The following is a 27,729-nucleotide window of genomic DNA, read 5'->3' as shown; positions in this document are numbered from 1 at the left end:
TTGTAATTCTGTTTTATAATGTCTTTGGAAAAATTGAGATGTGAACCATCATTTAAAACTGCGATCACGATTTGTAAACTTTGAATTGCATAATTATGTTAATATGATTATGAAACCATTCAGTAGAACAAGAAGAACATTTTGCCATTTCTGCCATCTTTAGCAGATTATGCTTTGCCAAAAAACGTTTATTTTTTAAAATGTGTTGGAAACATTGGCAAATTTCAAATCATGACCAGTTTACCTTAAAACAATATCTACTTTACCAAATGTGTATTGTATAATTGATTTTTTTAATTTCAAAATTCGTGAAACGTGCATGTAAAGTTTCTAAGGCACATATGCAATTTGTATATGATTATATGCCTATAGCATTGCATTGAAAGGTATCGCACACGACAAAAGATGGGCTGCTATTTATAGTTTTATCTGTTCGGACATAACCCTTATATATATATACCATAATATTTTTTTTCAAAAGACGTTTCACATATTTTATACTAATTATGTCATAACCTTAGATATATTTCTCGTAGAACCGATGTCATATGTGATTGATGTTTTCTCTTGATTAGAATCTATACATAAAAATAATAAGTGAAATATCACCCTAACACCCTCACGTCGGTGAAAAATGACACCTTTAGAAGAATGATCCATTTCGGACAACGACTTGACAAGTAATTGTCTGCTTACTATTCAGTTATTGTTCTTTACTATCTGTCAAATGTTATTCAAATTCATCCATCAAAGAACATATTGCTTCAGGTTATAGAACAGCTTATAACTATTAATAACCCATGTTGTGCACTTTATCAAAACTAAACTTATAAACTTTGAAAATCTAAAGGAAATAACCTTTCGTTTGAAGATAATTCACAATATGATAGATTAGCTGTTCTTTTTTTTTTTAATTACTCAGAATTGAGCCTGGTACGATGATCATTGGCTTTGTATGATAAAGTATAGCAAAAATCTTTTTAACAGTTATAATATATATTTCTTTTTTTTTTTTACATCATTTCCACTATAATTATTCAGCATTTAAAATCTGCAGACTTGTTTCAGACTTACAATTTAGAATGTATTTAGCATAACTATCCTCGGGCTCTATGATGATTTAGCATTTAAAAACTTTGGCCTTGTTTCAGACATAGAATCTAGAAGGATCTATGCCCTCTTTTTATGATGGCTGATTGATACTTGAGCACTGTTAAGAAATAGGAAAATTCGATATCCCTAAAATACAGACAGTTGATGTCGATGATATTGTTTTTTGTAAATAATTGTTATGTTGGGACGGAAAGTATATATCCCCCTTCCCCACCACACATCTCTCTGAAAGTATAATGGTCAATATGTCTGTGTTTTAACAGATATTTTGAGGCCAAACATATACCAGGAAATGAAATATTATTTACCAAAAACAAGAAGGGTTACAATTAGATATTTTTGCCAACCGTCCCCACCCCAAACTTTAAAGACTGAATATATATATGAAATCATTTAAGTTTGACTGTCCTTATGCTAATGTTTTAAAATTATTTATACACACTTGCTGGTTAATTCTGCGACTTGTATTCAGCTTATTTGTTAAAATCGTTTGCCAAAAAAAAGATGAACACATCAGGTGTATGGAAGAAAAGAAGCTTGCTTCAAATTGATTATTGAACTCTGAACACTTTTCATCCACGGAATTGTTTCTTGACGGTAACCAAATCTGTATGAAACTTTCAATACAGAAACCAACCATTTCATTAGTTATTTATTGATGGCGATTGTTTTTCGTTACATTTTACATCTCCCAGTAAAATACCAATAAAACATTAAAACCACAATATATATATATATATATATATAGGTATAGTTACATAAAAGCAGTTGTACGACTTCGTCTGAGTCATTCCAAAAACAAAAGCGTCTTTTGACTAGAATAGACCAGACAAATTTACACTGAAAAAAATCTAAATGTGAAAATGTAATCATTGAATCAAAGATAAAAGTGTTTTTATTTGCTTTGCGTCTGTTATAGCTTTGTTTTACTGGCATGAGGTCGAAGACAAACACAAAAAATATTTTAGAAAATCTTATTTATTGATGTGTCGTGGGTTTTATCTTATTATCGCGTACCCCACATGTCCTTTAACTCATACAAGTACGAATATATTTCAAGTTTCATATTCTGTTGAAAGAATTAAAGACATATAAAAAATATTTATAGTGCATTGATTCGCGTGCGCATTATAGTTTTGGATTTATTTTTATCAATACTGCTAAGGTGGTCAATAAAACAGAAGTGCGTGCAGACTTTAACAAGTGATGAAAAATTTCAAACCCTAAGCTTGCAGACTTTAACAAGTGATAAAAAATTTCAAACCCTAAATCGAAGAAAATTTTAACCAAATGAAAAAAGACAAACAGACATTTCACTACACACACAACTGACGATTAAGCAATACGAATCCCCCTGAAAGAAAGGTTCTTCCCTCATTAGTGACAATCGTATACAACATAGCAATAGCAAGCATGAACGCTCTGTGTTAAGGCCTCACTATGACTTTGAGATGAAGAACAGCAATAAAAGCGCTATACCTTTGCTTTTTTGTGTGTTTTTTGTTGTGCATGTACTCATTTTGTGTCATGGATGGATACTCAATATCCTGTGTGTTTCTATGATGAAAGAGACACATAGCAAGAGAGGATACTCAATATCCTGTGTGTTTCTATGATGAAAGAGACACATAGCAAGAGAGGATACTCAATATCCTGTGTGTTTCTATGATGTAAGAGACTCATAGCAAGAGAGGATACTCAATATCCTGTGTGTTTCTATGATGTAAGAGACTCATAGCAAGAGAGGATATTCAATATCCTGTGTGTGTCTATGATGTAAGAGACTCGTAGCAAGAGAGGATACTCAATATCCTGTGTGTTTCTATGATGTAAGAGACTCGTAGCAAGAGAGGATACTCAATATCCTGTGTGTTTCTATGATGTGAGAGACTCATAGCAAGAGAGGATACTCAATATCCTGTGTGTTTCTATGATGTAAGAGACTCATAGCAAGAGAGGATACTCAATATCCTGTGTGTTTCTATGATGTAAGAGACTCGTAGCAAGAGAGGATACTCAATATCCTGTGTGTTTCTATGATGTGAGAGACTCGTAGCAAGAGAGGATACTCAATATCCTGTGTGTTTCTATGATGTGAGAGACTCATAGCAAGAGAGGATACTCAATATCCTGTGTGTTTCTATGATGTAAGAGACTCATAGCAAGAGAGGATACTCAATATCCTGTGTGTTTCTATGATGTAAGAGACTCATAGCAAGAGAGGATACTCAATATCCTGTGTGTTTCTATGATGTAAGAGACTCATAGCAAGAGAGGATACTCAATATCCTGTGTGTTTCTATGATGTAAGAGAACCATGTAGCAGGAGAGTAAGGCAAGGTTTACAGTATATGATTTCATTGATCATGTTGATACTTATATTGTACTATTATTCTTAAACTTTCTGCGTAAAAAAAAATAATTTATAATAATTTATAGATTAAACATGTATTTTTAGACTTCCGGAAATAACATATTTAGCTTTGACTTCTGTTTAGTACAAAAACTAAATTAATCAATCAACAATATATCATATTGGTTAATTATGTAAAGAATGTTTCCAGTCAAAAACATTGAATGTAAAAGGCTATGTTTGTAACAAAATGCAAAAAAGACCATGAAAAACCACAAGTACATATGTTAAATCATTTGTTTTGATTTTACATATCAAAGTAGTCCTCTACAAAGGTTGACTCATATAAGTTTTCTGAAATTAGTCACATAAACTACAATATTAAAATCATTTTAATATTGCTTTATGATTTTGACCCGTTTAGATGAAATATATTTATGAGAGAACTAAAAATGTCCTCTTGCGTCAGTCTAGTATCAGAGACTAGGTTAATAGTAAATAGAAATGGCTTATCTCTCTTTAATCAAATTTAGAAAGGATATAAACTTTTATATATTTCTAGCTGTCTTTCGTAAAATTCGTGTTGAGAAACTTACATATACTATAAAAAAAAAATAACAGATATTTTTATTATAGAAAAATCCCCATACACTTTTATTAATCATTCAACGTAATTCTGAACTTGTACCAGATACGTTTTAATAATAACATAATATAAAATGGTAGACTAAGTATTCGTCTTTTAGGTTAATGGGAAAAACAGATTATTATTTTCTTCTTTTTAAATTATGTAATCTTACTATATTAGAAAGTTTATTTCCCCTACGAGACACAATAAATTCAAGCTTACTAAAGCAAAAATAAGGATGTCAAGTTAACTGTAATTTAGGTAGATTTAGCTGGGAATTACGACAGATCAGTTTTCCTCTTTGTTACCATCAATTACAACATCTAAATATTTTAACTAACTGGTGCCTTCAATGTTTATTAGATAATCGACCAAAAAAATAACAAGTTTAAAACAAGAGTGAATTATTCACAGGCTTATTTGGACGCCGTGCGCGATAAACATATATAGATAGTAATAAAATATATTTAACATTTCCAAATTTTTAACAAAGATATCGTGTTTTCTTATCTTATTGCATTGTAATATGGAACTGAATCTGATAAATTTTAAGAACGTTTTAACGCGTGATCCAAACTTATCGTGACTTAAAGCAAGATGTGTACAAATCTAAATTGGAAATAAGAGAATTAAGATAAAGGACGAACTTTTATTGTTTAAAATTAGCTGCTGGTTTTTTTTTCAATAAATAGTCTTGATTTTGCATGATTATTCTGCATCTTGTGGAAAGAAAAGATAAGGTGCATGAGTTCATTTCACCAAACACTAGATGCACACGACAAAAATAAAGGCAAATGAACCGCTCTTATATCATCTCCAAGTCACAATAGGGACTTACACAAGGAGGAACTGGTCACTATTCACTACAAGTTCAACCGGAATGTCTGGCGAGAATATTGACTGCCCCTTGAAAATGTTGATATTTTAGATGGAACTAAAAATATTGGTTTTAAACAGGTCACTTGCTGACCCTTAAAAGGTTAATGCAAATGTTTTGTAGAGAGTATGCATGTAAATCTTTTTTGCATCGGATTTATCGTCACTTATTGATCGGACGTGTTTTAGCGTATTCATACATTCCGCACAGCCAAAAGGGCGCATCGTATTAGATAACTTTACAAGGGCTCTTAAAATATGAAAATCGATATACTACGGGAGTCATTAAATAATTGTAAATGTCTGTTCATCCGCATGTTTGCGCAGTAATTCTTGTCGTTTGTTTCATTAACATCGATTTTCTGCAAATATATACGTCATATCAATAAAGAATTGAAAAAATGCTTCTAGAGTATGAAGTTCCAAAGTGAAATAACGTATTTTGTAGACTCATGGAAATAAAGTTACAATTTACCTGCCTTTAATTGTAATGTTTATATAAATCAAAACGTAGGTATCTGTACAGAAAGAGTTGTTCAGATGAAAACGATTAAATGAATACATTTCTCAAATAATGACACTTATCTCACATTTGATCCGTAAGAGTAATACATCTTGTTATCATAAAACACCTAAAATGGCCACAAATATCCCCGTCATACAACGTGTTTTATTTGAAGCCTGAATAAATCCTGGAAACTAAGTTACATTTGTTAGTTAAGTAAACATGCACAAACTCCTATATAAATGATAACAGTAGATAAATGTGACAGAAACGTTAATTATCTAGGTTTCAAGGTTTTTTAATGTAACAAACTACAATATTTCCGCATCATACTTCCGGGAAGCTGTTGGTTTTTTTTTTAAATTCCGGATTTAACTGCAAGATTGCATTGATTTGACTAAACGCTAAAAGGGAAACTAAGAAAATACAATTAACGCGTATAATTCTGCCAGAAAATGTAAACATTTGGCGTGAATCAATATATGAAATGAATACAAATAAGCTCTTATTCAAAATACTCTAACGCACTTCACATTCCGTTCAAAAGCCAATAAACATGTTATGCTTTTAAAAGGATAATCAGTTCGTACTTTTGCATCCCTCTTTAGCTACAATAAATAAAACAGCAGAATGGACAACATGACTTGTAATCCGTGGAAAATCTAATAAAGCCTTACAATAAGAATTTTTAAGAAGTTTAATCAAATTATCAATACGTTATGCTGACCGTCTTACTCTTGGAACGAGTCCCAGTGTAAGTAGCTTGATTTTTTCCAAGCCGTTAAGGAAACATACGTTTTGGTTATGTGGGATGTATAAATACGTAACCACGTCGAGCCGTTGGATGCGCCTTTCGGACTTTTGAATCCCCGATGCTCTTCAACTTTGTACATTATTTGTTCTTATTGACGTTTTTTAATTCCCGCGTCACTGATGTATCTTTCTGAACTAAACGGGATCTGACGTACAAAATTTGAATCCTGGTGTCTATGATGAGCCTATAAGTTGCTAAAAAAATATATGACGTGAATTCAACTAAACGACTTTCCAATCAAAATTCCATATCCAACTAAGTTAGACATCACGTGACTTTTGTGACGTATAATAGCCGCCATTTTGTATTATATTTTCCCATATAAAATGCCTATATGCTTCAATAAAGTTTAATTTTCTCATGAACCTGATCCGTTTTCTTACTTTTGCAAATCAATCCTTGATATTCAAACATATTTTTATCAAACAATGTTGGTCCTAACAGTTTAATTTTTGATTAAATTCGGTCAAATCGACATCGTAAAACATGCACTTTTTCTCGTCATTTCTCCGTTGACTCAATGCTAAATTACCGATACCCATGTCTACTTTTACAACAAATAAAGATATTCTGTAAATAAAACACAAACTTTGCAAATCGATCAAGTATATTCAAACATATAGCTGGCGAAAAATACTACTTAAAACAGTTTAATTTCAGGATAAATTCGGTCAAACATCGATTTAAAAAAAGGAATTTTCCGAGATTTTCAAAATGGCGGCTGATGTATCATATGGAAATGTTGCATCAAATCAATGATTTCTATAGTAAGACTTTCCTAGATTATATCTAATTTTTCATAAAGAGTCTCTGATGTTTCTGTTATTTTCCTTTAGTGATATTTCGATATCATTGATTTCAAATTTCTTAATAAAAAAAATTATTTTAAGTGTGACACAGGAACATTTATTTTGACAGATATTCATCCAGGCGATACTATCACCAGAAAATAGTTTACAATAACTATAATAAAAAAAAATCTCTCCCTTTTTTAAAATGTTTTTTAAGTTTTCTGTATATTTTATTTTTCTTTAGAAATATATTAAACATTTCTTTTAGAACAAAAAAAAATATTTTCATCCTAAGAGAAAAAAAACGATGTCCAATTATAATAGATAAATATTCTATACCTAAAACATTCCTTGACCGAACAGGTGAAATCTAACTTGGGTTAAATGTTACATTATAATATATTGTCAGGTAGACGTGAAAACCAAAAGCAACCAGGTGACATTCAACATCCTGTCATTGTGTATACATGTACTGCCAGAGTTTAAATTTTGTGATATACATAAATGTACAAATAAATATATTCTCCTTCCAGTGTCAAATCAGAAGAAGTATGGTTCATAATAAACTTTAGGAGAATATTGATATTATGAAAAGTTCTTTAAAAAAATATTTTTTGCTTAAAAGGCTTTCAAATATTTATATGTTTCTATAATTATTTCAAAGAAATATTCTGATTCAAATTTTAATTTAAATGAATTTCGATCATTGAATATGATTTTATTGTTATTTATTTTTTAATTCAATATTTAAAGCTTAATCCAGACAATGAATCGATATAAAGTTTAAATTGTGTAAAAAAAAAAAGAGTATACATTCCAGCAGAGACGTATATGATACGATTGATCTGGTTTTAACAATATTGTATACCCTATAATATATATCGACAGAGTTATCGGTCCTGAATAGGACTGATATAGTTGGGTATGCGAAATAAATTCGAATATAATGACATTTTTCTTCAAAATCGATAAATTAAAGTTGTCATATTTCAGTGCAAAGTCTGTGCCCTACTAAAAATCACTAAATATTTACTAAATACACGAATAGTTTATTTGCAGTAAAGTCATGTACTAAGTACGTTGTTAAATTTGATATCATTCACTTTTGCTACCATACATGACTGTGTATATCATATGAAAATATTCTTAAAATACATAGCAAGACATTTTGAACGAACAAATTATTACAAATATACCTGCGTTAGCTTGTACGTTAAACATTAAAAGTATGTTTTGACAATGCATAAAGATATAAAAAGTACATAATTTGCAAATTATAGAGAATTATATGGTTTAATAATATCATAATTTTATAAAGGTCACAGGAATCAATTTAGATTTGCTTCGTGACTGTCGTCGATAATAGTCGTAAGGTCAAGAATGAAGGTAATAAATGTCCTACAGAAATAACTCGTATTTTATAGATCAAGATCTATCTGATGATTAGTAGCTCAAAACACATTTTATTTGTACTTACTTCCAGACTGCTTTTTCCCCATGTTTGTCAAAATAAAACAATTAACTTGTATAGTTTGTGGCATTGGTGCTTTTTCCATGTTTGTGTATGAAATAATACCTGTTTGTCGAAAATAAAACAATTAACTTGTATAGTAAGTTTGTGCTTCATTCGGTGCACATGCCTTATTTTTATATTTTGGGCATCATGAAAAGGGGGGGGGGGGGATTGTACATGTCTAAACCCGAATCGCTCGAATAACGGAAAGGAAACTAAATTGAAAAGCCAGATTACTTTGATATGAAACCAATAAGAAGATGTGGTATGTTTACCATGAGACAACTAACAAAACAGACCAAGGACGTGGATGTAGGCACCTATATGTCACATTACAGCCTTCAATAATAAGCAAAACCCATACCGTATAGAGAGCTATAAAAGGATGTGGTAAGACAAAATGTAAGACAATTCAAACGAAATAAAACCAACAGTCTGATTTCAGTTGATAAATTGACACGAAGCACAATTTCAAAAACAGCAACAAAAAAGACAAAAGACATAAAACACTGATCTAAGAGTACTTGCAGTTAATGAAAGCTAGTTTAAAACCCATTGTAACTTACAAATAAACATGTCTTCCAAGAGCAAATTATCAATAATTTCACATCTAAAGGATTAAGCATAAAGGCGATAAAACCGTCTGAGAAATCACGACATACGAGTAACTTACAAAGCAACGAATCGACAAGATGTAGACTAAAGTATATTCAGAACTGTATAGAAATACATTTTTAGTTATGTTTTCATTGGTTAAAAAGTAAATCAATATTAGTATCGATATAGACAATATTCAAAGATCTTACTACGTTGTTAAATTGGTAAACTTTAAGAATAAAAGATCATTGCAATGAGTTGGCTTGTATCATATATTATTTAACGGAATTAATAAGCAAAAAAAACCATTTGATTTGATACCTAGTTTTTGATAAGGTTCCTACAGGCAGGTTCCTAAACATCCAAAACAAATGTTTGTGTCCTTCTAAAAATTAGTACTGTTGCATGAACTTTGATAACTAATGGTAACATGGTTACTTGTGAGATGTTCAATAAGCTTTATTTTTACCATTTTACCTATATAAAACAAATATTAGTAGATCATCAGTATACCCGTCAAACGAAAGGTTCTTTTACTTGTTTAGAACATGTCTTTGGTTTAACCTTTATATTTCGTGAGACCCTGGCGATATACAACTATCCATTTGTCTATCTTAAAACATTGTAACTAATTCATAATTTAAAAAACAAGCAAATATGGTATGAATGCCAATTAGACAACTCTCCACAAGAGATCAAATGACACAGAAATCAATACAGTAAAAGAAATAGAAAATTAATAAAATTGAACATGCATGTAGACAGCTTTTTCACAAGCAAAATAACCTAACTGTAAAATATAAGGTCATACACTACAGACAAGAGGACACATTCGCACGGCACTGCATCCACACGAAACCCGTCAAACCGAAAAGTCAAACTATAGCAACATTTGCACTTTTTCTGCTGCTGTCTTTTGCAGATTTGTCTGGCATGCATTATTTTTGTGCAACATAAGATATTAATATACCTCAAAGACGTCTTATATTTAGGTGTGAAATCCTTTATATCGACATACAATAGGCTTCAGGCAAACTATAATTACTTATAACTTGTATATCATCTTCTTAAATCAATAAACTGTCGCATTTAGTTCTGATTCTAAAAGATATTGTCTATATTTAGGAAAAGGAATGGTAATATAAAGATATGAATTTATTTCTGATTAAAAAAAAAATATCTTTAAGTTCATATTTTTGAGTGAAGGAAAGTTATTATCTGTGCTTATTTTTAGAATTATAAGTATTATATATCTCGGTTTATAGTATATGACGCTGGATGATTGGTCATCGATGGAAGAGATGTCTCTTGTTTTTTTTTTTCGTCATGTCATTATTTGATGGCTTGTTCCTTTGTTTTTCAAAGGCATAGAAGCACTTCATCCCGGTCGAATCCTTTTATAGGACCTACCAATTGTATGTACTGATAAGTTGTTCTCGTCCTGAACATACATGAGACATTGTCACTGGACGTGAAGTAAACAATATTCAAATTTTTAATCAACTTAATTGGTTGTGTTTGCATGTGGCAGTCAAAATATTATGTGTCTAATTTCCCTATCCATTCTCATGTAAGGTTCAGGTTCGAATCGTTCTTGACACAGCCTACCTTAAGATAGTACATCTAACTCAAGATATAAACACATTCCTGTGATGTGTAACAAGTGTATTTTCTTAGTTTCCTGTTTAGTCTATAGACCGGCCGAAATATAATCAATTTTCGACTTGATATACCGCGAAACATCATCACAATTTTCTAAATCGTACTACGTATTTTAATTATATATACATGTCAAACATATCCCTGTAGTAGCCGAGTAACCGACCAAGTATTATGTTCAGCTATATATTAGTCGGTCGCAATTTGCATAGCTTATTAGATAAAAATCAATTTCTAAACTATTTAAGCTCCATAATTATGCCGAATTTGTCTACTTGTCGCAGCTGCCTGCGACACAATCCTTAAAATGACCATAGGTTGGATGTTACATCAAAATAACAATTGCGAGTTAATAAAAAGTAGAGATATATCTAACAGATATATAGTTATATTTCATACACAGCTGTCGAATATTAACTATGCCACAGGGTCGAAGAACGACCTTCAATATTTTTATTATTATTACATGTATTATCATCATCATCATTGTAATTTTGTGAAATTTATATGTAATATTCAAGTTTGGAGCCAAAATCTATAGGGTTTCATACACATATTATAATATTAATTAACTGACATTTTGTATAACCATGCAACCTGTTTCCATGTAAGTTCCGCTACTGGTCTTTGTGTTTAGTGAAATGTTCTGCAAAATGACTCCAGATACCAGGCTTGCATTGTTGTTTGACGCCAGATGCGCTTTTTGTGTACAATAACTTAAATCTTATCCGTGACACTCGAATAGAGAAAAAGATGAAAGGCTGGATAAAGTACGAAGTTGAAGACCATTGAAGGCCCCCAAAAATCGGGAAAAGTTTGGTCAAATACTGCTTACAAATCTAGCGAACTGTACATTTTGCCTTTCTCTGAAGAGCCATGCAGATTAAATCCTATATACCGACTTGCTTGGTCAATAACTATAACATAATGAGAAAAAAAGGGAATATTTAAAATGTAACAGTTCACACCAAATTATTGTAACGATTCTACAAAAGTTCGTGTAGTTTTCACTTTTAAAAAAAATGACCCTAAGTTACAATGTACCAGACTTATATAGTTTGGTACGCCAGACGCGCGTTTCCAATTGCGACTTATCAGGGCGCTCAAATGAAAACAGTTGAAAGGTCAAATCAAATACAAAGTTGAAGAAGTGGAAGAAAGTACTACACATAGTAAGGAAGAAATGTTGTTAGATAATTTTATCTTATCAGCATCATTTATCTATATGGAAATTATTTGTTTCGGTAGTTTTAAAGATATGTTATATAATGTGTACATTAGTCCCGGCTTTATATTCAGTTCACAAAGTTTACCTTGAAAGAAAAAAAAGTGTTTTTCTATGAGCACTGGTGTGTAAAATTTAGAAGTATCAAGTATTCCATATATTATAGCACAGTCTATAACGATGACAGATTATTCACGACCTAAATGTAATTATTTTTAACTTAGTTATCCGTCAAAACTAACGTTTATTCTCCTAGTAAACCAAAGAATGTTTAGAATTAAATCATTTGAACTCTGAACCCTGATATTTTAGTTAACTTGTACTACTTTTTTTTACACTCACGGACGCTTAGTTTTTTTTACGTTGCAATAAAGCTATAACTTTTGAGCCCAGAGGTAGATTCGTCCTGGTCAGTCCTGGTCAGTTCGTAATATCTTGTTTGACACCTGTTGACAAATATCCCACAAAAACGAACAGCTTTTGTAACAGGTTGTATATATGCCTCCGAGTTCAGATCAATACGTTTAATTTCATCACTTCAGCATAAAATCCTCATAGTAAATGGTCGATTTTTATTCAACTAACGAGGATTTCACTTAAAAGTTAATAACCATCTGAAGGTCAGTAGATTTTTATCGCTCATCCTTATTTTATCAGTCGATGAATAATTAGGAGTCTCGTTCATATTTTTATGGTTATATTTTTATGCATAGAAGGCGGATGTAAGAAACTGTGTTGATTAATAGTATGAAATATAAACATAACTAATAATGTTGTTAGATGCATCGTTTATTTATTTGTTTACGGAACTGCAGTACGTTTTTTTTTATTTTATACACTTTATCTCTGTTCTTATTTTTTGACAACCGGATTCACACTTCTTGGAAAAAAACTTCCGGATAATAATTTACCCTGAATAATTGCTTTCTTCGGCTGTGGACGTGGATAGTGTTATTTAAAAGAGAATTTTAGATTTATTTGGACTACATCTAAAATTACTTTTTTTTTTTAAATTCGTTTTATAATAGCAGAGAATGCAAATTGCACGTTAAATTGACTAAAATGTTCCACTTTTATAATGTTCGCACATATGAAAGTATATAACCATTGTAAAATACTATTTTTATCGTTATCGGCTTAACATTTACAAGTCCATGTATTATTTTATTTTATCTATCAGAAATCGACATTGATAAGTAAAATTTAGGAAACTTTCACAGCTTAAGACTGAGCGTTATCGCCAAAGCAATGATAAAAAGTAACTATTATTGTATTGGTCTGTAGATCATTTGTCTGACTACCTATATATTGGTATACGTGTTTTAATTGATTTGATAAAAAGGGTGATCTAATTGTTCACACCCGTAGCCAAAAGGGGTGGTGTTGGTGGTCTAGTGGTTCATACGATCCCCCCTTTGAAAAAAATAAAACACTGTTAAAGTGGACGTTCTGTTTAGATTGAAACTGTAAAAGTTGAGTATAATCCCTTGCAAATTCCTAGCTACGGGCCTGTTGTTCTTAAAATGGAACCTCGTAACATCCTCATTGGTCAAAAGAAACTGTGGTTTTGTCTTTTGTCGGTATGGGTCATACTAGGTGTTTCTCGGTTCTCGTGTTTTATAAAGATTAGACAATTGGGTTCCCTGTTTGAACTGTTTTACACTAGTCATGTTGGTGCCCTTTAATTATAGCTTACTGTTCGTTGTGAACCAATGCACATTGTTGAAGGCCATACTTTGACGACCTTTAATTGTGAATGGATTTTGAAAATAATATTGACAATACTGAGAAACTGCACTATCATTTAAATTTCCATTCTGTTTAACAAACTTGTAGTACAACGAGGCCAATGACTTCGGTAATCAGAAGGGTATTCATGTCGCAGCAACATGTTGCCAGTGTGTACTGGACATTTAACATTCATCAATTGAATACTAATGCTGTTCTTTTCTTAAACCAATCTGAATAGATGCGTACTGTTAAAAAGTAAGGAGTATTTGTGACAGAGAGATTTTGCAGAACATTCGTTATGTCATGTCAACTTTAAGGGTCGGGAAATTCCAAAAACAAGGCGCACTAGCTCGATCTGTCGCCACTTGAAAGGGGTAATATTTATGCATATACAGAAAGTCGCAGCTTTACTCTTGGCACTTATAAAGTTTAAACTTCCAAGAAATTTTACCAACATACCAATAAAAAGTGACGTTACACCCGATCGAGTACAAAATAATCTCCATTCATCGTTTTGCAGAAAAATGTTTCTGTAACAATGAAATACCTTTGAACTTCTGGTTCTATTTCAACGTAATGAACGAGTTCCGTTAAAAATGATCGGTTATATCGAGATATCGATTCTTCACCTGTTGTTTGTCGTATGTAATTAAGACGCCTTCAATCAAATCATTTTTGTAATTAAATGCTTTCCATTTACAAGTCTATCGATAATTCAGTATTGTTGTTGAGATTTTGTGAAGATTTACAGAACTATCTTAAGTCTATTATATCTGGGGCTAGGAGGAAATTTGAAAAAAATAGGCAGGACAGGAGTTTTGATTAAAAATAAAATGCAGGATGAGCAACTTGGTAAAACAAAAAGGCAGGATGACAATTTGTGTAAAAAAAGTCATGATAAACTAGTAAAAAAAAAGGCAGGACCGAATAGAGTAAAAAATAAAAATGCAGGACAGAGATTACAACTAAAAAAAAAAGCAGGACAAAATTTTTCATCCTAGCCCCCCCATAAAAATCAAATGGTAGCTCCCTAACAACAAATTTAAATGATACAATATCCGTATTGTCATGTCAGTACTCCGCTTCCCAAAAAAAGAAGTACTGCCTTCTGTAAAGGTCACTTTACAAGCTTACATAAATTAGGCCGTTATAGTTTTCTCGTTTGAATTGTCTTACATTGTCATTTCGGAGCCTTTTATAGCTGACTATGCGGTATGGGCTTTGCTCATTGTTGAAGTCCGTACGATTACCTAGGCCTAAATTAATATATTGTTTGTTTCCCCAATCCCGACCCTGCCAAGCCTTGTGTGGGTCGGAAGGTAGGGAAATAATTTTATTTTTTCCAAAAAGCTTGAACAACATTGGACGATCCTGCAAGCCTGAAAATAGGAAATGAATAAAATAATATTTTACTTAAATTTGACAATAAAATTTTATGAGTAGCACTGTTTTTGCAGGGTCGGTCGGGTTTGGGGAAACAAACAATATTTTATTTTAAGCCCTATAGTTGTTAAAATGTCTGTGTCATTTGGTCTCTAATGGATGGAGAGTTGTCTCATAGGCAATCATATCACATCTTTCTTTTTTATATTTACACTTCTATAAACACGTTATCTTAGGGAGCTACCATTTGATTTTTATGGGGGGGCTAGGATGAAATTTGAAAAAAATAGGCAGGACAGGAGTTTTGAGTAAAAAAAAAGGCAGGATGAGACACTTGCAAAAAAAAAAGTCAGGACGACAATTTGGGTAAAAAAAAGTCAGGATAAACTAAAAAAAAAAAGGCAGGACCGAACAGAGTGAAAAATAAAAATGCAGGACAGAGATTACAGCTAAAAAAAATGCAGGACAAAATTTTTCATCCTAGCTCCCCCATAAAAATCAAATGGTAGCTCCCTTATGGGTAGACTTTTTTCATGAACTCTGCGTCAAAAAGTGATACTATTTGAAAAAATGAAGTTAATATGAAATAAAACTTCTTGCGAAATCAGTTGATCACACATTTTAACACTATTGTGTAAACTAAAATTGCTTTTATAAATAATAGTACATTATATTTACTTGAAAGAAAAAGGTAAATCAGTCACGCATGCATTAAACTATACATTTTGTTTGGTGAGAGTCGAAAAATATAACGATATATGTAAATGAGATGGTCGTCCTTGTCAATGTCTGTCCATCTATTTACACGCGAGAAAATGGTAATTTAATTTTTACCATATATATTCAGTATAGTGGATTGGGAAACAAAATATTACAACTTATATTAATCCCTTTCCACTTTGCTGGTGCGAGTTCTGCCTTGTAGCGTCATTAGCCTGCTCTTTTTCGAAATCTACAAGGGTGTCTTTTACATGCAAGAGATATTGCTCTCTCTTGAAACGGGTCAGCCATTTATCGTCCCCTTACGATTGACTATCATCGGTTCTCACGACCATACTCGCAAATGGTTCTTGACAACTTTTACCTAACCCACCTCGGACACATTCTATATTTATAATGCCTGACCCATTAGCGAAATGGTTTTATTAAATGAAGTTTTATATGTTTACTATGACCATTACAATCCATGTAATTTCATTCCGTTTTTCATTCAGCTGGTTTTGCAAGTTTATATCATAAATCAATATACCATTTTCCTCTATCAAAAGTCGCGATTATTCATTTTTGTTACTATAAACAAAGATGTTTTTTCGAATGGGAGGGATTTTGGTTATTCGTAAAAGACACAACAAACTGCTAGAGGTTCTACATTTTTCAATATTAAGCAGGACTGGTATTTATACAATATTTCAAAGAGTCGAAAAAAGGTGTGAATAATTTTAACCGATCATTTCAACCACTCATATTTTTCCAAAATAGTAAATGCTATTTTTTAATGTTCTGGATCTTGTTTATTTTAAATTAATGTTGATAATACCCCTATTATCCCACGTTTTTAAAATTACTTCAATTATATATTACATTATAAACCAAAACTATTTTTACATCTATGTCTTTAAATCATAAACAAGTTACATTTTTTCGCACAGTCAAAACACAAGTTGTTTATAAGTTAGTTTTCTAAACAATTACTTTATTGATAAAACATGACAAGGAGGGTTGACATGTATTTTGACGTCATAACTTCATTAATACCTCATTGCTAGGATTGCATGCAAATGAGACTAAATCTACATACGACTAATATGTCAGGTAACAGTGCGTGTCCGTCGTACTATTGTTAGCAAATTATACCACGAATAGTTTATTGTATATATTTTTGAGGAAGGAAAAAACAATATCCTATAAAAGTCTGAATGAATGATACAGTTACAATTTCTTTTAAATGTCAGATTCTACTATAAAAATCTATCGCTTGATAAAACTCGACTGTATAATTCAATACAGCATTTACAATATTACAATTTTATATGTCAATTTAAATCACACCGATTGTCGCGTGGCATAGTTTTTCTACGTCATAGTTATCCTGCAAACCGCCTTACAATTCCAATCAACGCAAAAAATAGAATACTTAATTGATTGTAAATGGGGGAGTAGTATTGGCAAGTGCTATTCGGAACACCAACGTAGCACATCCGTATCTCTGATTGGCTATTGTCGTATTCATTCTTACTCTGTGTTTATTATCAGGCAGTTGGATTGTTGTGGTCAATAGTATCTGGAGATAATCCTAGAGAGGAGGGAAAAGTCGGGTGCTTCTTTACGCTCGCCAAGTACCCACCTTCAAAAGTATGTATATGCATTTGGTTATTATATTTTTTCTTTTCTTATAACAATCTTTTTTATGAATTTTTAAAAGATTTATTGACATAGAATATTTCAACAGTGCAACACGTCTTCTAATTGTACATGTCTAAGTAAATATATGTATGTTTTAATAAACTATTTTGTTCAATAAGATTAAATGTTGCACATTGTGGAATCAGAATTCTGTATAACTTAATTACATGATTGGTATAATTTTTTTTCCCAAATAGATGAATATTATACATGTATAAATCGATATTCCTATTGTAATAAGCTGTAAAATAATAGTACCGATCTGACACATGACACAAACTACTATCATCAATTATTGGAGAGAAACAGCACATAAATTCAATTTATTGTCACAGACTCAGGAGCATCGAGATGAATTGTAGATTAATTGGACTTCGCATGTTGAGGCATTGTTCAAATGATTTAATGAGATTTAACATTGGTTTTATTCTCACGGCACTTGGTTTAATTTTAGGTTTTAAATTGCACACTTTTAAATGTTTTGGTGCTTATGTTTACAATATTTACAGTTGAACAGTACATGAAAATGACTATCGCACCTGTTGGATTCACATTGGCCATAGTACGATAAGTGCCTTCATTCGTGACAGGTGAAAAACTCTAGTTTCACGTCAAACTACTTAAGATAAATTTAACTGTTAATGCGGAAATCGCCCAGTGATCAAAACTTAAATGAAAACCATTATCATCTGACGTAAATCATTAGATAATCTCAGGTGTGATGGTAAATTATTCTAACTTCAATCAATGATGACACTTCCGTCTATAATTTTGTGTGTTTCGGGGACATAAATTTCTCAATAACCGCCGGCATTTTTCATAGGGATAAAATGTCGTTTATAGATAGAAATTATATCATAATTCATTTAGAGTAAGTGTTATTATGACAATTCGTGATATATCATGCAATACCATGCCCTTTGGACAATCAGATAGTTATAGACTGTCTATGGCCATTATGTCTAATTAGCGGTTTTGATGAGGGTCATTTTCTTCCCTGTTTTTTTGGTAAAGAACCTAATTTATGTGTCAATATCGAAACACAGAGTAGAATTTAATGACAGAACATTAAGTTGATAAGTGCAGCAAGGTCAGAGATTAAATAGTTAATCAGTAAGTAGCTTACACGTATATAAAAGTTTACAGTTGTCAAAGTCAGTAGTACTCGATCGAAGTCTTTTGCTTTATATAAAAATCATAATACAAAAATAATACCTTGCAGAATTTAATAACAAACATGTACTGAGACACCTTTTTATTTAATTATAAGTTGCACTTTGCATATATATAGCAAATACCAATAGGTTAATATGTATATTGAATCTTGATTGCATTGCAACGGTTTGTTTTGTTCGAAGTCTCTTTACAGTCGTTCATTCAATGAAGGGATATATATATTACAAGTCTCTATTGGATTTTTCTGGCATGAACATTTGTAAATTTTGGATAACGGATTCAGGTATTGTATTGGTGAATCAAATCTCCAAAAAGTAGCTAAGAATGTTTTATATTCATCGATAGTAATTTGTTCAACGTCCAGTAGCAATACTAAAGAATGTCTTTGAAGTTAAAAAAAACACTTGTAGTTTAGTATAACAATTATCATGTTGATAAAACGAGATAAGAGTACTGCATTGTAAGTGAAATGGATACACAATTCAAGTTTCAGATAACACCATTACTCGTTAGAAAATTCTATTGTAAAATTTTGGAAATTCCTTGGTGTGTGCAACCTATTCTTTAATACTGTGAGTAGTAAAGGATGGAGAAGTATAATATAGTGTGTGAGTTGTGTCTTGATTGAGAAAAAATGACGAATGTGTCAAATCCAACAATAACAGTAGATGTTGAAAAAAGCCCTCTGAATTTGCTACTCATCACAATAGAAATGTTGCCTTCAACCATTACATGTAACAATGATTTATATGCTATCTTGGTATCGATACAGTTTAAATTAGTGACTACTGCATGTGGGTATGGAGTTTAAAAAGTGATATCTTTATAGTGTTTGTAAATGAACTTTAAACCTGATTTTCTATTGATGGTTTTGATATAGCCTACTAGTAAATTTGACCAAGTTTAAACCTTATAATTCGTTATGGCAATTGCTGTTGTTTTGGTTGGTAAATGAAATAATCAAAGAAATAAGTTTCAAGGTTAAATTTGGTTTAAATCCGAAAAACTCTTTTCGAAAGAAAAGATTGACGCTGAAAACACTAAAAAGGCTCATACTGTCAAATTGGGTCAGGTATAAAAAAAGAGATAAAATATAACCATAGAAAGCATTAGTGTAACTCTTTTGCTCTTTCTTTAATTACCACCAAGAGACTTTATTATGAAGAGACAGCAGTATACGATCAAAGTCCTATATTTTCTTATAGTTAACGTGTGTAGGTATTGATTGAACTGAATGGATGGAATCACGTTGATCCGAACGGATAGATTAATCGGAATCTAAATGTCATCTAGATTTGAGAGCGACAACGTGGGCTCGTGTGTATTAACATATTAAGGTCATCTTCTATATGAAGAAATAAAAAGGTGCAGCCAGTGTGGGGGAAAGGAGTTCCAGCATGCAGACCTTAATGGTTCTAAATTATTCCTAATATGAAACAAATACAAATAGTTGAAAACTTTTTATTGAATTTGATGTAAATTTAATGATTTCTTGGGGATTTTTTTTCATTATGCATTGCACAGGTAAAGTGCATGTAATTATATATATAATTTGTACTTTTACCGCGTAAACAAGAGAATCGGGATCAGTGTCACACTGAAAAAGGGTTCTGATTTGCAGACAGACTTAAACACTAATTAAGAGACAAGGATTCATATGTTCATTTCACCATTATTGGTATTTTATTCCTTTCTATCAGCTGCTCAGATCAGTTGAAGAATCTTAGACAAATCTTAACCGTCATATTAGATATATAGACACAACGAAAGCAACAAAGTTGAATTTAAAAAAAAAAATACACGTAAACTTAATTATATTAAACTAACCAGAAATGCAATGTTAAGTTGTCTGGATTTGTGTAAACATACGCTGACTGATGTTTTTGACCTTTATAGCGTGGTAGATCATGGTAAGCAAAAACAGACTTCTTGTAAGAGTTTGAATAGAAGGTGTATCTACGTTAAACCTATGGATTAATTAATTTATCAAGATCTGGGCTAAACTGATTATCTTAAGGTTATATATGTTTCTATAGTGTTTTCATATAATATGTGTATACACTAGATTCTTTGTTTGTTTTAAAATTTATTAACAGTTTTGTTTGTATCTCGTTTTAGGTAATGAAATCCGAAAACGTTAACATGACTTCAAGTTACGACTTTGAAATTACAGAGGATTACCAAAATTGTGACATGGAAGATTTTTCAATGCGAGCGACAGATTATGAAATTCGGAAGCGGCCGACTAAACGAGAAGGTCCAGGTTCTCCTTCCGATTCATGTGCAAGTTCGACAACCGATGAGTACACAGAGAGAAAAATGAAAACCATTCGGAAGTCGACGAAACGTCGGAAGGGACATAGTGCTAGGGAAAGAAATCTACGGCGGATTGAGAGTAATGAGAGAGAAAGAATGAGGATGCATTCTTTAAACGATGCATTCCAAGAACTAAGGGGAGTGATTCCACACATAAATCTAGAGAGGAAATTATCAAAGATAGAAACATTGACATTAGCCAAGAATTACATCAAAGCATTAACAAATGTGATTTGTGACTTCCGAGGAGAAAAGACCCCATATACCTTCGAGAAAATAGATGAAATTGATGAAAGCGACGATGATGATGATGATGATTCAAATGAAGACGTTCATATAGATGATTCTCCTGTTATGCAAGAGGAGTCCAGTGAAATTCAAAGTGACAGCATCTAAAATACAAACAAATTCTGAATTGAAATTTGCTGCTGGAGGATAAATAAAGCAATTGTGATATTATTTTATGAGAATTCTTTAACAAAGAGTACATATATATTTATTTTTTGCAACTTTTTTGTCTGTGAACCTTATAGAACATTCCATCGCCAAAAAATACATAGAGATTTATCATCATCGTTATACATCAAGGATCATTGGCTTCGCTGAGACCAGAAAATAAATCAGTCAAACAAACGAAATGGTAAATAGTGAAGGAGAAACTTGTGAAATACTCGTACTAATAAGATTATTGTATATATTTTGCATGTATACATTTGCTTTTAAGGTAGTTCGTCCATTGAACATTATTTTCTATTATTCATAATCTGGCGGAATCAGAGCCATTAGTATTGACTGTCCGATTGGTCTATTCTGGAAATTCTAATTCAGTATGATAGAAATGTACAACTTTGTTGTGGTTGTAGAAAAGTGACATTTTTAGGTAACGTGGTTACCAGTATGGCCATTGGAGTTGTCAAACTTATGACGTGTTGTGTATAAGCGTCAACAAATCCTATAATTAGGCATTTGAGGTCACATGTAACATCTAAAAGTACATGTGACCAGAGCATCTAACCAATCTAAATATAGAGTTATTGATAGCAATCTCTTTATATGGAATATTTTAAAAAGAAGGATTATAGTTCCGATATCCAAACAATAATGGTGTTATAAAGTAGATCTTTCAAATGTTTGACAATGTATACATTGAAAACTAAAAGGATCAGTATAAACTGTAAAAACACTGCCCTTCAAATTGCGCTGAAAATACACGAAACGTTTGTTTTGATTCCGCCAAACATGAATATGAAATGAAATGTTCGGACTACTGTTATGGGTGCTTGGGTTAATTATATATATATATATTTATAAGTGACTACCCAGACACTATTATTTAACTTACATTTATTTATTTATCATTATTTATTTAACATAAGGCTTATCTCTGTCTCAGAATCAATGAAACTGCTTTTGAGGCCGACTCTTTCATCATTTATTCATATTTTAAAATCATAATCTTACATCAAAACCACCACAATTAACACCTTGTAATCAGAAACCAAAGATTCATATCAACATAGAGAAACATAGATTTTAAAAGAAATAACATTTTAAAAACCAATCATATATATATATATTTTCTTATAGGTTTTCCACCATATTTTTTTTAAATGCGAAGAAATTAACCCTTATTTTGCGATGGTACAAATTTCTGTCACCAACTGCAGTTCTATACATTTCAAAAGGAAACATTTTATTTACCATTATTCATTATTACAACCACGAGAAGGGGACATATCCAAAATTTGTGAACTTTATCAAATACTTTCAACATCATAGGGAAATGAAACGTTTAACGTTGTAGTTTTGATTAACACTTGTTTTATGTATAATATGTAACATCTTGAACAACATCATTAAAATGCAATCAATTCGAAAGAAAAGTTCAATGTGTGTTCATACATAATATAAACCATAATTCAATTTTCAAATGTCTAGATTGCGTATGAAGAAACCCTAAAATATTTCTCCGATGCGTTGCTGTCCTTGGACAGATATAATACTATACATATTATACAAATGATGAAAGTAATTAGTTTTTGTTAAAGAGCTTATTGATTTGAGAAATCAGTACATTAAGTTTTCAACAGTAAGATAGATTTGAGCATTTTTTGTATAAACTCATCCTATATAAAACATCAAGTACCTTTTAATAAAGTTGGAGCCAATAACGTAACTAAATGTTAACTCTCTATCGCTTTTCAATAGATTGCAACGTAACAAATGAGCCATTTGCAAACATCAAGCTACGCAAGAAAACGTTCAACATCTGGCCAGAACAATAGAATATACGCCCACACTAATTCACCATTTTTTAAACATCAAATATATTTTAAAAAGAGTTTCTTTCCTTATGTATAATGAAGATTTTTCATGATATTGTAATACTTTTTAACTGTATTTTTAAAAGAACTCTTGAAGTTGGTTGTAATGAAATATGTAAATGATTTTGTAATCAATGAGTAGAATTTCAATATTTTAGAGTATTCTTCAAATGTTTCTGGTAATATTGTTGCAGAAAAATAGATTTAACATATATTTGTATCACATTTTGTGTAATTTGTAAAAATCACAGAAAATCAATAAGATATTGCAAATTTATGTATTATGTAGACAATTTAGATTTTTTAACAATATCACCATGCATCAAAGCCAAAAGTGACTGTGTAATATTCATAATCAAGATGAATCGCTATTGACAATATGAATGAAGCATTATGATTTTCAGTGTACAAAATTTGATAAAGAGGATTGGTTTCTGATGAGAACAACATTCGCAACAGCAAAAACACTAAAATTCAAACTTAGCAAACCTTTCTTACAAGATGAATCTTTAACTATTGATAAAATTGTGAAATAATATTGCAATTCTAACCAAATGTTTCTAGATTAGAATCTTTATTTATAGTAGAACATAATAATTTGATGTAAGTTTTCTTAATATTGTTTACACACATTTGATATTAAGGTAATGAAAGTTCAAATGTTCAATAATGATCCAGGGACCAGAGCATATATTTCTAATAATCTTTGAAAATGTCAGCCTTCGAGATGACGTTAAGCTAATCTTGTTAAGAAAATATAACATAGAACTTATATGTAAGTCTCAGTTGTTTACCCACTGGTGTGTGAAATTAGATTTCTGTGTTAAATTATTGTACTATAGTGCTCAGAAATGCTCCTTGACTGATTTATTTTTCTATATAAGATCTGGATTAACAGTAATTGATAATCAGACTAAACAAGTTCCAAGCAAGCTGTGTTTTCATGTTGTTCTGGTGCATTACAATTCATTCTTTTTTTACTTATAAAGCTGGTTACGTGATGTACCATAAGTTATAAAATAAATATTTTCTCAGAAAATTCTCGTCATATTATATGATGTTTTTTTTAACGTATGGATACAATGAGATACGAGACATAAGCGAAGAAACAGCAACCCAGAGACACAAATATTCAATAGCACTGTAGAAATTGTGTAATGGCAAATCGAAAAATCGGATTACATTTTTTAATAGATTCTTTCGTGAGTTTTCTTGATATATTAAATCTGAAATGTTTAAGGCCAATTGCATCTTGTTGTAAACCACAGTCTCCTTGTAAAACATTTGAATCGTAGTTCCAAGGTCAGATAGATAAGTACCAAGGTCAGAGTCTGCTTATAAACATCAATTGGATATTACCTTAAAAGGACGTGTTATGACTTTATTAGTAAGAAGACTGTGGTATCTGAATGCTTGAAAAGTAAACAATCAAATAACTGTCTTAATCTTTGCCCTTGGTTTTAATATAAAGTGTTGTTCCTGTAACCCAAAACTTTTCTTGGTCCCCTCGGTGGAGTTTGATTTCATGTTTTCATAAGACCAGACAATAACTATTAAAGTGCTCAATCACATAAATTAATATTTCATTAAACCAAGTCAGACATGTTTATTAAAAGGTGCTATTCTATGTTCACATAATGTTTGTACAAAATTGTTATTGATTTTCCTCATATGATTTGCCTGTACATTTATTTTTGTAAATAAGAGATATTTAATTGTCATTTATCAGAATTGATTAGTTTTGCAATTAACAACATTTTTTGATTCTTTTTAAACTTTTTTTATATCGGAACATATAAGTTTATGATCTAAGAAATTCCAGAGTTACTGTTTTTCATCGTTACATTTTGATCATAGGAATAAAAGGCATTGCAACACCATTCGAAATTGAGAAATATTTATAAAAGGGGTGGGCATAAGGAAGATTAATACCACACCCTTTTATCGGCTATCGGTACTGCAGAAAAAACAGGTATCAAAACTGCTGTAAACTACTTTTTAATCCCGGATATCGGTACTGCATAAGTATCAAGTATCAAAATCTGCTGGAGACGGCTTTACAGCAGAATACATTGAATTTGTAGGTAACTTTTAAAATCTTTGGCTAGCTTGCTTGTTAGTTGAACCGCAAAGTCATTATTAGGGTGGGTATGCCGCCCTCCATTCTGAGTAGTCTAGCCCCACAGACATATAGATTGGTTATCTGTCGGATTATTCCAAAGGAGAGAAGTTTACCTAACCTAATAAGGACTTCTCTGTTCAGCTAGCAAGCGAGCAAACAAAATATGTTATCTTTACCCACACACTCAATGCATTTTGCTGTAAAATCTATTCAAGAATATGGATTCTGTTGTATCTGGCGTAGTGATAGTCGTTAATAGAGTGTGTAAACGATTACCTTTCCCTTTTTTAATGGCTACGTTGTAAAAAAAAACTTATGTGGATTTATTTATATTTTTTTCAAAACGCGTTTTTAAAACCATGATAAGCAATATTTCCGTCCTTTTTCTGTTTGATGTATATTTTATATTAAAGTTGGGAAGATAAAAAAATAAACTCGGGACTTTTCGTAAATCGAATTGATGAACAGAGTTGAAAAAAAATCAAGAATCAGTATACTTGACAATCTACGAAAAGCATACAGTGAGATCATTATCAACAGTAACATGCTTTTGCTATGCTAAAAAATTGACAACTATTTAATGTAATAAAAGCTCAATTCAAACAGGCTACAAGGATACTATTTTTTAATTATTTTTTTTTAATTTCTTCTATTTCAACTTCATAATACAATTCAATTTAATATACATGTAACAGCTTGAAATTGTTGAAACATGGAAATGTATTTATTACAAGTTATTGATGTTTCGATGAAAAATGTATGTTCTTTGAAAAACGAATTTATCTTCCTTGTAATGATGTGGTGGAATGCCAACCATTGCTTCCAAAAAATTATAAAAATACATTTCTTTTAATTATTTTTCTCTGCTTTGTTTGTTTTATTTCCATTAAGGCATATATTGTAATATACATTGAAAAGCTTGTATGTTTAATTTGTTTTATGATATATTGTATAATTTATAAATTGATCTGCAGGTTTTGTCTTAGTTATAAAGTATTTTTTAATGATTTAACAGTTTCCGATATACTTCATTGTTTATATGACAGTAATTGGTTTTCGTAGCAGATATTTAAACTAAAGAAAAAAAACTATAATTGTTTTCTGTAATTTAAAATTTATTTTGTATATGTTATACTTGTTGAAATCATTCCATAGTTTAAGAATAAACATATATAATGTAATAAAATAATCAAAGTAATACAATGATTTGTGTATTTATTGCCTATTTCTAATAAATGTGGGCCAGGGTAGACACATGCAAGACAGTATGAGGATATGGGGTATCTATCCATCCATGACACAAAATTAGTAGGTGCACAACAAAAAAAACACAAATGCAAAAATGCAAAGGAACAGCGGTTTTATTCCTGTTCTTGGTATTAGATTGACAATTCCGAAGAGAAAAGTGCAAACAACTATTTATATAACATCCACCTATGAAAACAATGTACTCAAATCTACAAACAAAATGCAAGTTCAACAATCAACAGGAGTAATGTGGAAACTCATACTTTTATGCCGTTCGTTTCGATATTTATCATGGATTTTTTGTCCGGCTTCTTCATTACGAAAGTCTTTATACGTCATGTTCACACGAGACGAGATGACGAGACGATCTACAGACTGATGTTTTATGCATGTTTTGACATTATTAAAGGCAATATTATTCTGAAAAGAAGAAAGACTCATGTCATTCAGGTACACATGTTAACTCAACACTTCCATTAGAATGAAATTCAAAACAGTGTAGCTGTGGCCATTGATTGACACATTAAAATCATCCATTGACTGGGACAATTTAGGTGAACGTTTGTATGTAACGACCAATGCTCACTATGTACTTTTTAAAGACACTTAAACTATGGGGTCACCAAAGGTTCTCAACACCTAAATAAAGTAATTCGAAAAATTAATCAGAAATAACACGATATTTTGATTTATATCAATTATATAAATCAAAACACAAAGGTTATTCCTGATTAATTTTTCGAATTATTTTATAATTAAAGGCGTTAAGAAACCTTTGGTGACCCCACAGTTTAAATGTCTATCGTAGGTACGTCGTGAACAGTGGTCGTTACAGACAAACGTTCACGTAAATTGTCCCAGTCAATGGATGATTTTAACGTGTCAATCAATGGCCACAGCTACACTGTTTTGAATTTCATTCTAATAATTTCGATTACAATAACTAAAACTT

At 31.2% G+C, this 27,729-nt stretch overlaps 1 protein-coding gene across 5 annotated transcripts in view; it reads left to right on the top strand.

The window, feature by feature from the left end:
• Positions 1-26,727, top strand: part of LOC139488258 (protein dimmed-like) — a 40,215-nt gene extending 13,488 nt beyond the window's left edge. For 2 of the 5 annotated variants that reach the window (XM_071273754.1, XM_071273755.1), the window contains exons 3-4: positions 17,442-17,540; positions 20,886-26,727. In XM_071273754.1, coding sequence (XP_071129855.1) covers positions 20,889-21,479 — 591 coding nt within the window. In that variant the 5' untranslated portion in view covers positions 17,442-17,540; positions 20,886-20,888 and the 3' untranslated portion in view covers positions 21,480-26,727. Of the gene's footprint in view, positions 1-12,566; positions 12,695-17,441; positions 17,541-20,885 lie in introns of those variants that run through there. The other 3 variants (XM_071273753.1, XM_071273757.1, XM_071273756.1) reach the window with 3 other exon arrangements.
• The last annotated feature ends 1,002 nt before the right edge of the window (positions 26,728-27,729 follow it).

This window comes from Mytilus edulis, chromosome 9 (assembly GCF_963676685.1).
Source record: "Mytilus edulis chromosome 9, xbMytEdul2.2, whole genome shotgun sequence".
Lineage (NCBI taxonomy): Eukaryota > Metazoa > Mollusca > Bivalvia > Mytilida > Mytilidae > Mytilus > Mytilus edulis.
Note: the sequence above shows the minus strand (reverse complement) of the source record. Positions and strands in the feature narration are given on the sequence as shown.